Source organism: Musca domestica, unplaced genomic scaffold, assembly GCF_030504385.1.
Source record: "Musca domestica strain aabys unplaced genomic scaffold, Musca_domestica.polishedcontigs.V.1.1 34, whole genome shotgun sequence".
Lineage (NCBI taxonomy): Eukaryota > Metazoa > Arthropoda > Insecta > Diptera > Muscidae > Musca > Musca domestica.
Window position 1 is genome coordinate 10685065 of NW_026712313.1, and position 12977 is coordinate 10698041.

The window sequence follows — 12977 nt, forward strand, 5'->3', positions numbered from 1 at the left end:
CATTGAAATTCCAAAAAGTGTAAGAACTTACACCGCAACGGAATTAAAATAGACTCAAAAGAGCTAAAGAGTTGCTTCACTTGGCCGAAAGTGGTGAACTGCCAAATTTGGTTTTCTCCGATGAAAAAACATTCGTTGTCCAGCAGTTTACTTGCTAAAGCGCTCAGCTGAAAATGTGCATCTTCAAGCGCCGGCCATGGTGAGGGTTTGGGCCGCCATAACAGCCGATGGTCGCTCTTCGCTCGTATTAATCGACCGTGGCATCAGAATAAATGTCGAATATTATCGCGAAAATATTCTGGAGGGTGTACTAAAGCCTTGGTCACGCTAACATTTTGGCCGCAGACCCACCCAAGAATGGTTTCAAAATGAGGTTCCTCGCTTCATTTCCAGCGCACAATGGCCACCAAAATCTCCGGATACCAATCCGTTGGACTATTGTGTCTGGAATATTTTGGAAAGCAATGTTGGCACTAAAAAATACCAAAGTATCGACCACCTCAAATAACCGCTTCGCCGGGAATGGGCCAAAATACCACCAAGCAACATTCGGTCAGCGTTTGGCGGTTTCATTGGCCGTCTGAAGGCCATAATTCGTGCCAAAGCTCACCATTTCGAACAAATCTAAACTTGTTCTAAAATTTGATGCTATTTCCGATATTTTTTGCTTTAATTCAATAAAATTTAAAAAAAATGTAAAAATGATGGCGACTTTGTTGCAGTTTTTTTTATCTCACCCTGTATTAATAGAAGTATGATCATTTTTTGAAGTTTTCATATCCTTAGACATGTGACTAGAGAGGGTATACATCATTTGCTACGGCCAAAACGTGCCTCATCGAAATAACGATTTTAGACTTAGATCTCTTTGGACCAAATCCGTTTCAGGACATTAGGAGTCGACCTAGCGACAGACGGACGTCTTTCTGTCTGGCTGGTGCACACGATAACTCTCGAAAGGGAGTATCCGATTTGGTCCAAACTTGGTACATCGTAATATTTTTGTCAAACCATCCATCTTTGCAAAGCCTAATATTTGCAATAGAGCTACGTCAAGTGCGAAAATATAGGTCCACTCTATCAAGTACCTCCCCCACAAAGGGTCAACATTTGGAATAATTACAACTCTTATAAAATGTGATGTAAGAGTCCGATTGTCTTTAAATTTCATATATTTCAATATTCTTATTAACCCAAGGTTTGGCGTTAAAATGGAATATATCACTCCACTCCTTCTCGTATCTCCTCCATAGAAGCTCGAAATGTTCAAAAAATATTTTCTGCACAGAAAGAGAAACGATAAACCGTTTTTGCTCCAACTTTGCAAATCCTAATATTTACATCAGTGCTACGTTAGGTGCGAAAATGGACAATAACGGTGCAGTCCATCAAGTACCTCCCCCACAAGATGTCAACATTTGGAATAATTATAACTCATATAAAATGTTATGTAAGTGTCCGACTGTCTTCAAATTACACACATCACAATATTTTTATTAACACAAGGTCTGGCGTTAAAATGGAATATATCGGTCCACTCTATCAAGTACCTCCCCCACAAATGGTCGAAATTTCCAAAAAAAAAAAAAATTTGCACAGAAAGAGAAAAGATAATCCGATTTTGCTCCAACTTTGCAAATCCTATTATTTGCATCAGTGCTAGGTTAGGTGCGAAAACAGACAACATCGGTTCACTCCATCAAGTACCTCCCCCCACAAGGGGTTAACATTTGGAATAAATATAACTCTTATAAAATGTTATGCAAGTGTCCGACTGTCTTTAAATTACACACATCGGCATATTTTTATTAACCCACGATCTGGTTTGAAGATGGAATATATCCGTCCACTCCTTCTGGTACCTTCCACACAGAGGATCAAAATTTTGAATATTCATGAAGCTCAATTAAAGACGAAATTAACATCCGATGCCATACAGACTTCTCACGTCCCAATGTTTTCATCAACACAAGATCTGTTATAAAGATGGTAAAGATTCGACCATTCCTTCTGGTACCTCCCCCACAAAGGGTCAAAGTTTTGAATAACGAAAACGATTATACAATCCGAAATAAACATCTGGTTCTCTTCATATTTTACACATATCATTATGTCTACTAACACAAGATGGTATATATCGGTCCACTCCTTCTGGTGCCTCCCCCACAAACGATCTAAACTTTGAGTATCCATGAAGCTTATAAAACGCGAAATTAACATCTGACGCCATTAAAACTTGAAACATTTCAATATTTCCATCAAAACCAAATCTGTAATAAACATTGTAGAGATCGGACCATTTCTTCTGATACCTCCCCAACAAAGCGTCAATGTTTTGAATATCCATGAAGCTCATAAAACTCGAAAATAAACACCCGATTCCATTCAGACTTGATACATCTCAATATTTCCATCAACACAAGATCTGTTATAAAGATGATAGAGATCGGACTATTTCTTCTGGTAATCTTTTTAAATTTGAAGAAATATAATCCTGGCCTTTTGAAAAGAGACTGACGAGTAGCAGTTTTCGTTTGGTAAATTGCAGTTCCCTGGTAATAAAGATGTCGACCTCGCCAGAAAGCCTCAAATATGCTTGAGGGAGTCGTTTTTTAGAATTTTGTTTAGAATTTACCTTCACCATTCTTAATGTCAACTAGACATTTTCCTTCCTTACAAGATTTCCTAGACAAGACTCCTGTAATTTTTTGTCAATATAACGTGAAGTGCAATCGTTATATTTGTTGTAGTAGCTCTCCTATTATTACAGAGTCTTCATATATCCTTACCTCCTTCATCATCACACAGATGAAGATCGATACGTTGACTGAAGAAATGATACGATGTCTCTCGCACATCGAAGGCATTGAACATTTTTTGTTGGGCATTTGAATGGGATGATTCACTTTGGCGATTTTGTTGCTGGGCCAGTTGGGCCTGGTATTCGGGAAGGGTCTGTAAAATAAAGATAAAATCATTATTAAAAAAATCCACATAAAAATCCTCTTTCATACCTCCAATTTCCGTGCCGCCTTCGATTTCTGTGTGGCATGGGTGGCGGCCTTAATCAGACCCGAAAGGGAATCAACAAAATGTAGCGCTGCCTTGAGCTGAGAATCCGTCAGAACCCACAACAAATCATCCAGAATTAGCACCAAACGTGATGCCAAAAGGCTACAATCGGCCAGACGTTTTCGTATGGTAATCCTACATCTTGCATGATTGGTTAAGAGGCGTAGCGGTGTTAGAGATTTATCCTGTGTGGAACTGGCTTCAATGCGCACCGTTTGCCATGATAGCTCTTTGAATATCAATATAATGCCTTTGTGGGTATCTTTTAAGCGAGTAAAACGCAAATCACCCGTCGCCCATTTGGGTGTTTTGGATTCGACACGAATGCGGGACATCTGAAAGGAAAACAGTAATGAATTTATTCATATTTTTATTAAATTTAAAGTTTTTTTATTTTTCCTCACCTGAACCGAGGCCGTAAACGCTGTGCTTAAAAATTTCACATTAACGGTATTCACAATGATGGTAATGCCATCGACCACCTTGTGTATGAAACTGTATTTGCCCTGAGGTACATGCGGCAATGAACCTCCACCAGCACTCCCACCACCTCCTCCTCCTCCACTACCACTGCCATTCATGCCATTTGGTGACTTACTATCCGCCTGTCTGGCATTCGGATCACAGGTCTCCACGGTAATGTTGACTTCATCCAATGTCTGAAAACAAAATATAAAAAAATAATATTCCATTAATAATTGATGTCGTCCACCACTACCACCAGACCAGACCAGACCACCCCTGCACTTACCAATGTTATGGGCACACTTTTCAATTTTGTCCAACTGATGCGAAATGAAACGTGATTGCACCAGGCCGATGTTAAACGCAACCATGATGGTAATTCCAATAATTCCGTCAGCACAGCCTCATCCAGCTGCAGATTGGATAATTCACCTTCGCCGCGAAATGTGCTTAAATTGATTTTATCCGATGATAGATTTTTCGTATATCTGGAAGAGAGGAGTAAGGGGAAAAGTTTTTCATAAATTTCCGAGGAAAATATTGAAACAGAAGGAAATTTTTCACAAAAAAAACCAAGACATATCCAGCAAAGGAATTTTATAAAGAATATTTTGCCAAGAAATATAAACAAAATAGAGTTTTGAAAAATATTTTTTAAATGTGGATTTTTGAAAGAATATTTTTCCAAGGATTACACTTTTCGACAAAATTCAATTGTTTCAATAGTTATGGGAAAATTCCAGCAGATTATGAAAGTAGACCTAAACTAGTAAAAAAAGTTGGAAGATCTCGATCGGGCCGAATTTTGAATACCCTTCAACATTTGGAAAAAATTTGGCAATTTAAAAAAAAATTATAAAATCCGTTTAAAGTTCTATTAAAATCTTAAAAAAATCAAATGTAGCTGTTATATTAGGGTCTATACGACGACGTGGACCTGCATAGGCAACTTTTATCATAAGCCATTACAATATTCAAATGCGAAACTTGAAAAAAAAAAAAAATCTGTGAATGATGCAGCTAAAATCATCAAAATATCGAATATAGAGAGCTACCATTATATGGGGGCTATACCAAAACGTGGACCTCCACAGACAATTTTCTGTCATAGGCTGTAGTATCCGTTACGAACTTCAAATACCAAATTTAAAAAATTCCGGTGAATAATATCGCTAAAATCATCAAAATACCGAATATCGGAAGTTACCATTACATGGGGGCTATACGAAGTCCTAGACCTGCATGGACAATTTTCTGGCACAGGATGTAGTTCCTATTAGGAACTTCAAATACCAAATTTGAAACAATTCCGGTGAATAATGTCGCTAACATCATCAAAATACCGAATATCGGGAGGTTCCGTTATATGGGGGCTATACGAAGACTTGGACCTGCACAGACAATTTTCTGTCATAGGCTTTAGTATCCATTACGAACTTCAAATACCAAATTTGAAACAATTCCGGTGAATAATGCCGGTAAAATCAACAAAATACCGAATATCGGGAGGAAAGGTTGTATGGGGCTATACGAAGACGCGGACATGCATTGACAATTTTCTGTCATAGACTGTAGTATCCATTACGAACTTCAAATACCAAATTTTAAAAATTTCCGGTGAATAATGTCGCTAAAATCGTCAAAATACCGAATATAGGGAGGTACAGTTATGTGGGGGCTATACGAAGACGGGGACCTGGACAGACTATTTTCTGTCCAAGGCTATAGTATCTATTAAAAACTTAAAATACCAAATTTGAAACATTTCCGGTGAATTATGTCGCAAAAATCATCAAAATGCCGAATATCGGGAGCTACCATTACATGGGGGCTATACGAAGTAGACCTGCATGGACAATTTTCTAACACAGGCTGTAGTTCCTTCAAATATAAAATTTCATACAATTCTGGTGAATAATGTCACTAAAATCATCAAAATACCGAATATCGGCAGGTACCGTTATATGAGCGCTATACGAGGAAGTGGACCTGCACAGATAATTTTCTGTCATAGGTTGTAGTATCAATTACGAACTTCAAATACAAAATTTGAAACATTTCCGGTGAATAATGTCGCTTAAATCACCATAATACCGAAAATAGGGAGGGACCATCATATGGGGGCTATACGAAGGGGTGGACCTACATGGCCTATTTTCAATACCAAAAGTCCTGTAGACATAATATACATTTGAGTAAAATTTTATCAACCTACTTCATTTCGTTCGGAAGCTAAAATGATTTCCACAGGCAGACAGTGGGTCGGACATAGCTAAATCGACATAGAACTTTATGCTGATCAAGAATATACAGGGTGAGATAAAAAAAAATTGCAACAAAGCCAAACGCCATAATTTATATATTTTTTTAATTTTATGAATGAAAATTTCGGAAATAGTATCAAATTTTAGAATAAGTTTAGATTTGTTCGAATTGGCCACCTTTACCCCGAATTATGGCCTTCAAAAGGCCAATGAAACCGCCACACGCTGTTCGAATGTTGTTTTGCGGTATTTTGGCACATTCCCGGCGAAGCACTTGCGTGAGGTGATCGACACTTTGGTATTTTTTTAGTGCCAACATTGCTTTCCAAAATACTCCAGACACAATAGTCCAGCGGATTGGTACCCGGAGAATTTGGTGACCATTGTGCACTGGAAATGAAGTGAGGAAACTTATTTTGTATCCATTCTTGGGTGGCGCGTGCTGAGTGCGACAATATTCGGCATTTATTCTGATGTCATCGTCGATTAATACGGGCGGAGAGCGACCATCGGCTGTTATAGCGGCCCACACTATCACCATGGCTGGCGCTTGAGTTCAGGTGGCCAACCGAAGGTGCACATTTTCAGCTGACGTCTTCGGCGAGTAAACACGATCATTTTATTTGTTTACAAACTGCTGGACAACGAATTTTTTCTCATCGGAGAAAACGGAAAAAAACAAATTCGGCAATTCACCACTTTTGGCCAAGCGAAGTAAATCTTTTGAGTCTATTTTCTTTCTATTGCGGTGTAAGTTCTTGACTTTTTGGAATTGCAATGGCTTTACCCCGAGCTCATTTTTCAATATTTGCCGAATGAAATATTGCGATATGTTCAGCCCACGAACTATTTTTCGGCACTGTGACGAGGGTTTCGATCAATTCGCTTCTTTACTTTTCGCACCATTTCTGCTGATGTTGCTGTTTTCTTCCGTCCACTTCCTTGACGTCGGGCTACGCTGTCAGTATCACGGTAACGAGCGATGGTACGAGACATAAAAGATTTATTCACATTTAAATGCTGGAGTGCTCGAACGATAGCCACTTGTGGTTTTCCTGCCGAAAATAACGAAATCACACTATCACGCTTGAATACCATCACGAATAACTTTTTTTCTGGAAAATTCTCAGCAAAATGCTTTTGTACGCTTGTAAACGATATAATGAGCTGTCAGTGGAATAATTTTAACAGCTGTCGGACGAGTTATGAAAAAATACCTTTTTCTGTCTTATAAACTTAAAAGACGTTCTAAGGACTCACAGGATCTACCTATACACAAAAAACCTTTCATAGATTTTTTAGAGACAGAACATCCTCTCTAGATCTTTTACTGGAAGAACAACTTTTATATGTGTGCTGTAGACTTCTTCTTCAAAGCTTTTGCCGAAACAAGTCCTCCTTCAGCCCATTTACAGAAAGTAACCTTCCCTAAGACTTTTTATAGACAGAAGACCTTCTAATGCCTAAATGTCTCCCATAGGTCATTTATTGGTGGGAGAACCCCGCCCTTGGTTTTTTTTCCCGGTGCATTTTTGCTCTCTTCCTTCCTTCCCAGCCATGTCCTTTGCCTAGCTTGTTTTTGTTTTCAATGTATTTATTTCTCCTTTGTTCTCCTCAAGAGATGTATAAAAGCTTGTAAACAATATAATGAATTGTCACTGGAATAATTTTAACAGCTGTCGGACGAGTGGCTTTGAAATGACAGCAGTCTGAATTTGGTTGCAGTTTTTTTCATCTCACCCTGTTTTTTATATGAACTGTCGGAACGAATCTAAAATTTGAGGGTAGACTTTTCGCTTACGAAGTAGCGGGCAATCTTGAATAAAAATAAAACATTACAAAAAAAATAGCAAGAAGAAATACCAGAGATGTATTTTTCTGTGCATTCGAAACATTATGATCCGTAGGAATCAGTGGAAGGATAAGAAACAAACCTAGAAATCGATGAGGAATAGTCAGTCAAATTCGCATGACAATTTTCAAGAAACCAAAAAATTTTATGGATTTAATTTTTCAGTTGAACAAGAAAATTCTGAATCTGCGGACGTTCGAAGAGGACTAGGTAGACCAAAGATTATTGGAAATGGTAAACCTGATCGCCCCCCGAAAAGGACATAACTTACTGAATAATGTGGTGGTGTTAAAGTATTTCTAAAACTCGTAAAGAAGTACAAAATTAAGTGAAGTGAAAGCACGAAATATAGAATGAGATGCTGTCTCATTATCAAGTCTTGTTCCAAATGTCAATTTGCAAACCTAATTTTAATCCTGGAAAAATTGCGGGTTCCGTTTAAAAGGCAAATATATAAAGGGAGAATTCCTTCTAAGAGGACGAAAAATGCACATTATTGTCAAGTTTGTTTAAAGAATATTTTTTCAAGGACTATTAACAAATTGAATTTTCAAAAGAATATTTATTTCAAGGACTATTGACGACGTTTTTTTTAAATATTTTTGCAAGGACTTTCAACAACTTTGATTAAAAAACAAGTAAAAAAACATTAAGTTCGGTCGGGCCAAACTTTTAATACCCTCCACCTTAGGGTAAAGGAAACATTAGAAGAAATGTGGCAAAATCCATTAAAATGCCGAATATCGGGAGGTATCGTTATATGGGGCTATACCAAATCGTGGACCTACACATGCAATGTTTCGCCAACGGAGCTAGAACCCATTATGACCTACAAATACCAATTTTCAGACAAATCCGTGAAAAAAAGGTGGCAAAAATCGTCAAATTACCGAATATCGGGAGGTACCGTTATATGGGGGCTATACCAAAACGTGGACCCATGCATGAAATGTTTTGCCACACATACAGGGACCCGTTATGACCTACAAATACCAATTTTTAGACAAATCCGTGAAAAAATGTGGCAAAAAATAATCAAAATACCGAATATCAGGAGGTACCTTTATATGGGGGCTATACCAAATCGTGGACCCATACATGCAATGTTTCGATACCGGGGCTGGAACCCATTATGACCAACAAATACCAATTTTTAGACAAATCCGTGAAAAATGTGGCATAAATCATCAAAATACCGAATATCGGGAGGTACCGTTATATGGAGACTATACCAGAACGTGGACCGATATATCTCATTTTCAATACCAACCATCCTAGACACAATACAAATTGCTCTGTTAAATTTTGGCGCTCTACGTCAAATAATGTGGCCTGTATCATGATTTCAACAGACAGACGGATAGATAGACAGACAGACAGACAGACGGACATCGTTAAATCGACTTAGAATTTTATGCTGATTATGAATATATATATACTTTATGGGGTCTACGACGAATATTTAAGTTAATATACCCTCCTTTCCAAGGTGGAGGGTATAAAAATATTTCTTCAAAAATTGTCATCGACATGGATTTTTCAAAAACATATTTCAAAAAAATTCCCAGAAAATTTTAATTACCAATTACGATCCATCTGTGTTTGACCACAAAACAGTCATAATTTTCCCCACACTCACACAAACATACATAGACATATACATACACACACACAAAGTGTGGAAAATTATGCCACATATATGTGGTTACAGAACAAATTGCCAACAAAGTAATTCATATTGAATTCGAAATAAAATGACCAATCGTTATCATGAGCATCATCATCATCATCACCATTGGCCGGTCACAAAATCTGGACAGTGTCTCCACCATGCACATACACTCACATATGTATATGCCACTCAAATGGCCAACATCGGTAATCATCTCCATCTCCATTAAAAGTTAAATAATGTTTTAAAACTCATTGACATTTAGACTGCCATTTTGGGTCAATCAGTGTCGCCCGAAAAAAAAAAAAAATGAAATGATCAGCCATGGCAGGATGCGAGACCACAACTGCCGCCATGAAATTCAACAGCTCGGTACAACAACAAATTGGATACAACTACATTATTGGTTGTTTCACAAAGGCTGCTGTTTGGGGCAACAGGAATGTTGTGCAGGGATGGGAGTTCAAAGCATAAAAATTAAATTACACTGTGCGACAAAAATATTTTTTTTTTTAATAAATACGGGAAATATCCAGCATATTATGAAAGCAGAGCTAAAAAAGGTGGCACGTGTATCGGGGTTTTAAAAGTTTACTTCGCAATGTAGCCTATATAGAGAGGACAAATTCCCCCCTCTTCCACATTTTGGAAATTCTCAAATTAAGATTCCTCGGAATCCCTGCATTTTAGGTATATAGTGTCTTCGACAATATTGCAGATTAAAATAGGAGGAATATTTTGGTTTAACATTTAAATGCAATCTCCATCAAATTTGAAAGCTCTATCCAAAATATTGCGAAATGTAACTCAAACTATAGAAGCCCCTTTGTATTTGTTCAAAACTATATAAGGGCCTTAACAAAATTTGGCCAAAGGACCCAAAACTCAATTTGGTTTTTTACACCCTCAGCCATATATCTACTTATACCTTCAGCCATTTGTCTAAAGAGGGTATGTATCTTTGATACGGCAAAGACATCCCTCATCGAAATAACGGCTTTAGACCCTAGGTCTCTTTGGATTAAATCCGTTTCAGGACATTGGGAGTCGATCTAGCGATGTCCGTCCGTCTGACTGTCTAGCTGGCTGGCTGGTGCGCACGATAACTCTCGAAGGAAGTATCCGATTTGGTCCAAACTTGGTACATCGTAATATTATTGTCAAACTTAGATCGAGTTCGGTGATGGACAATATCGGTCACCTCCTTCTGGTACCTCCCACACAAAATGTCAAAATTTTCAAAGAAACTAATTTTCTGCTCAGAAAGAGAAAAGATAATCTGATTTTGCTAAAGCTTTGCGAATCGTAATATTTCCATGAGTGCTAGGTCAGGTGAGAAAATGGACAATATCGGTCCACTCCATACAGTACCTCCCACACAAAGGGTCACAATTTTGAATAATTATAGATCTTATAAAATGTGATGTAATAGTCCGATTTACTCCGAATTGCACACATCACAATATTTTTAATAACCCAAGGTTTGGTGTGAAGATGGGATATATCGGCCGACTCCTTTTGGTACCTCCCCCACAAAAGATCGAATTTTTCAAAAAAAAATATTTTCTGCACAGAAAGAGAAACGATAATCCGATGTTGCCCAAATTTAGAAAATCCAAATATTTGTGTCAGTGCTAGGCTAGGTGCGAAAATGGACAATATCGGACCACTCTATCAAGTACCTCCCCCACAAAGGGTCAAAATTGTGAATAATTATAATTCTTATAAAATTTAATGTAAGTGTCCGTTTGTCTCCGAATTGCAGACATCACAATATTTTTATTAGCCCAAGGTCTGGTGTGAAGATGGAATATATCGGACCACTCCTTCTGGTACCTCCCCCACAAAGGGTCAAAATTTTGAATATCCATGAAGCTCTTAAAACGGGAAATGAACATCTGATTCCCTTCGGACTTGGCACATCTCAATATTTCCATTAACACAAGATCTGTTATAAATAAGGTAGAGATCGGAATATTCCTTCCGGTACCTCCCCTACAAAGATTACAAGTTTGGAACAATCAAAACGATTATAAAATCCGAAATAGGCATCCGGTTCTCTTCATATTTCACACAACCCATTATTTCTACTAGCACAAGATCTGCTGTGAAGATGGGATATATCGAGCCACTCCTTCTGGTACCTCCCCCACAAAGGGTAAAAATTTTGAATATCCATGAAACTCATAAAACGCGAAATTTACATCCGATGCCATTCAAACTTGGCACATCTCAATACTTCCGTCAACACAAGATCTGTTATAAATAAGGTAGAGATCGGAATATTCCTTCTGGTACCTCCCCCACAAAGTTTAAGAGTTTGGGATAACCAAAACAATTATAAAATCCGAAATAAGCATCCGATTATAAAATCCGAAATAAGCATCTAAGCATCCGCTTCTCTTCATCCCATCCCATTATTTCTACTAGTACAAGATCTACTGTGAAGATGGGATATGCCAGTCCGCTCATTCTGGTACCTCCCCCACAAAGGGTCAACATTTAGAATATCCATGAAGCTCATAAAACGCGAAATTAAGTTCCGATTTCATTCAGACTTGGCACATATCAATATTTCCATCAAAACAAGATATGTTATAAAGTTGGTTGGGATCGGACCATTTCTTCTGGTACCTCCCCCACAGAGGGTCGAAGTTTTAAATTACCAAATGATCATAAAATCCGAAATAAGCATCTGGTTCTCTTCAAATTACACGCATCACAATATTTTTATTAACCCAAGGTCTGGTGTGAAAATCGGATATTTCGGACCACTCCTTCTGGTACCTATCCCACAAAAGGGTCAACATTTTGAGCATCAATGAAGCTCATAAACGCGAAATTAACAACCGCTTACACTCAGACTTGGTACATCTCAATATTACCATCAACACAAAATCTGTTATAAAGAATGTACAGATCGGAACAGTAACCATATCTTCAAAAAGGAACCAAAAAGACCCCTTTGTTGTCTCGCTTGACGTTTTAAATTTTCCACCAAAATATTCCTCATATATTTATCTGTAATATTACAGAAGTCAGTATATACCTAAAATGCAAGGATTCCGAGGAATCTTAATTTCAAAATTTCTAAGATTTTGGTAGAGGTTTAGGTTAGTTGCCATGCAAACTTTTAAAACGCCGATACACGTGTTTTCTTAATCTGCTGGATTTTCCCCATGATTTTTTTTGTGTTACACCGTGTTATGTAGGACTTGGGAGGAATCATGAACTCTTCACGGACTTTATGTAAAAATACCTTTTCCTATATTCTGTAAACATAAAACATGTTCCAAGGACTCACAGGATCTACCTATACACAAAAAAAAACCTTTCATAGGTCTTTAAGGGACAGAAGATCCTTTATAGATCTTTTACTGGAATAACAACTTTCATATTTGTGCTGCGGAAACCTTCTTCAAGCCTTCTGCCGAAAGAAGTCCTTCTCCGGGCCATTTTGAGAAATTTTCCTTCCACAAGACTTTTTATAGATAGAAGACCTTCTAATGCTTAAAGGCCTCCCATAGATCATTTATTGGTGGGAGAACCCCGCCCTTGGTCTTCCATGAAATCTCGGTGCATTTTTGCTCTCTTTCCCCCTTCCCAACCATGTCCCTTGTGTAGCTTGTTTGTTTTAAATGTATTAATTTCT

General features: G+C 37.8%; 1 protein-coding gene across 5 annotated transcripts in view; it reads right to left on the reverse strand.

The window, feature by feature from the left end:
* The window catches only part of LOC101900042 (bridge-like lipid transfer protein family member 3B), a 120784-nt gene that overhangs the window by 51153 nt on the left and 56654 nt on the right, over positions 1-12977 (reverse strand). For all 5 annotated transcript variants that reach the window (XM_059125553.1, XM_059125555.1, XM_059125557.1 and 2 more), the window contains exons 2-5: positions 3824-4025; positions 3477-3731; positions 3015-3407; positions 2790-2955 (exon numbers count right to left, since the gene is read on the reverse strand). In XM_059125553.1, coding sequence (XP_058981536.1) covers positions 2790-2955; positions 3015-3407; positions 3477-3731; positions 3824-4025 — 1016 coding nt within the window. The remainder of the gene's footprint in view (positions 1-2789; positions 2956-3014; positions 3408-3476; positions 3732-3823; positions 4026-12977) is intronic.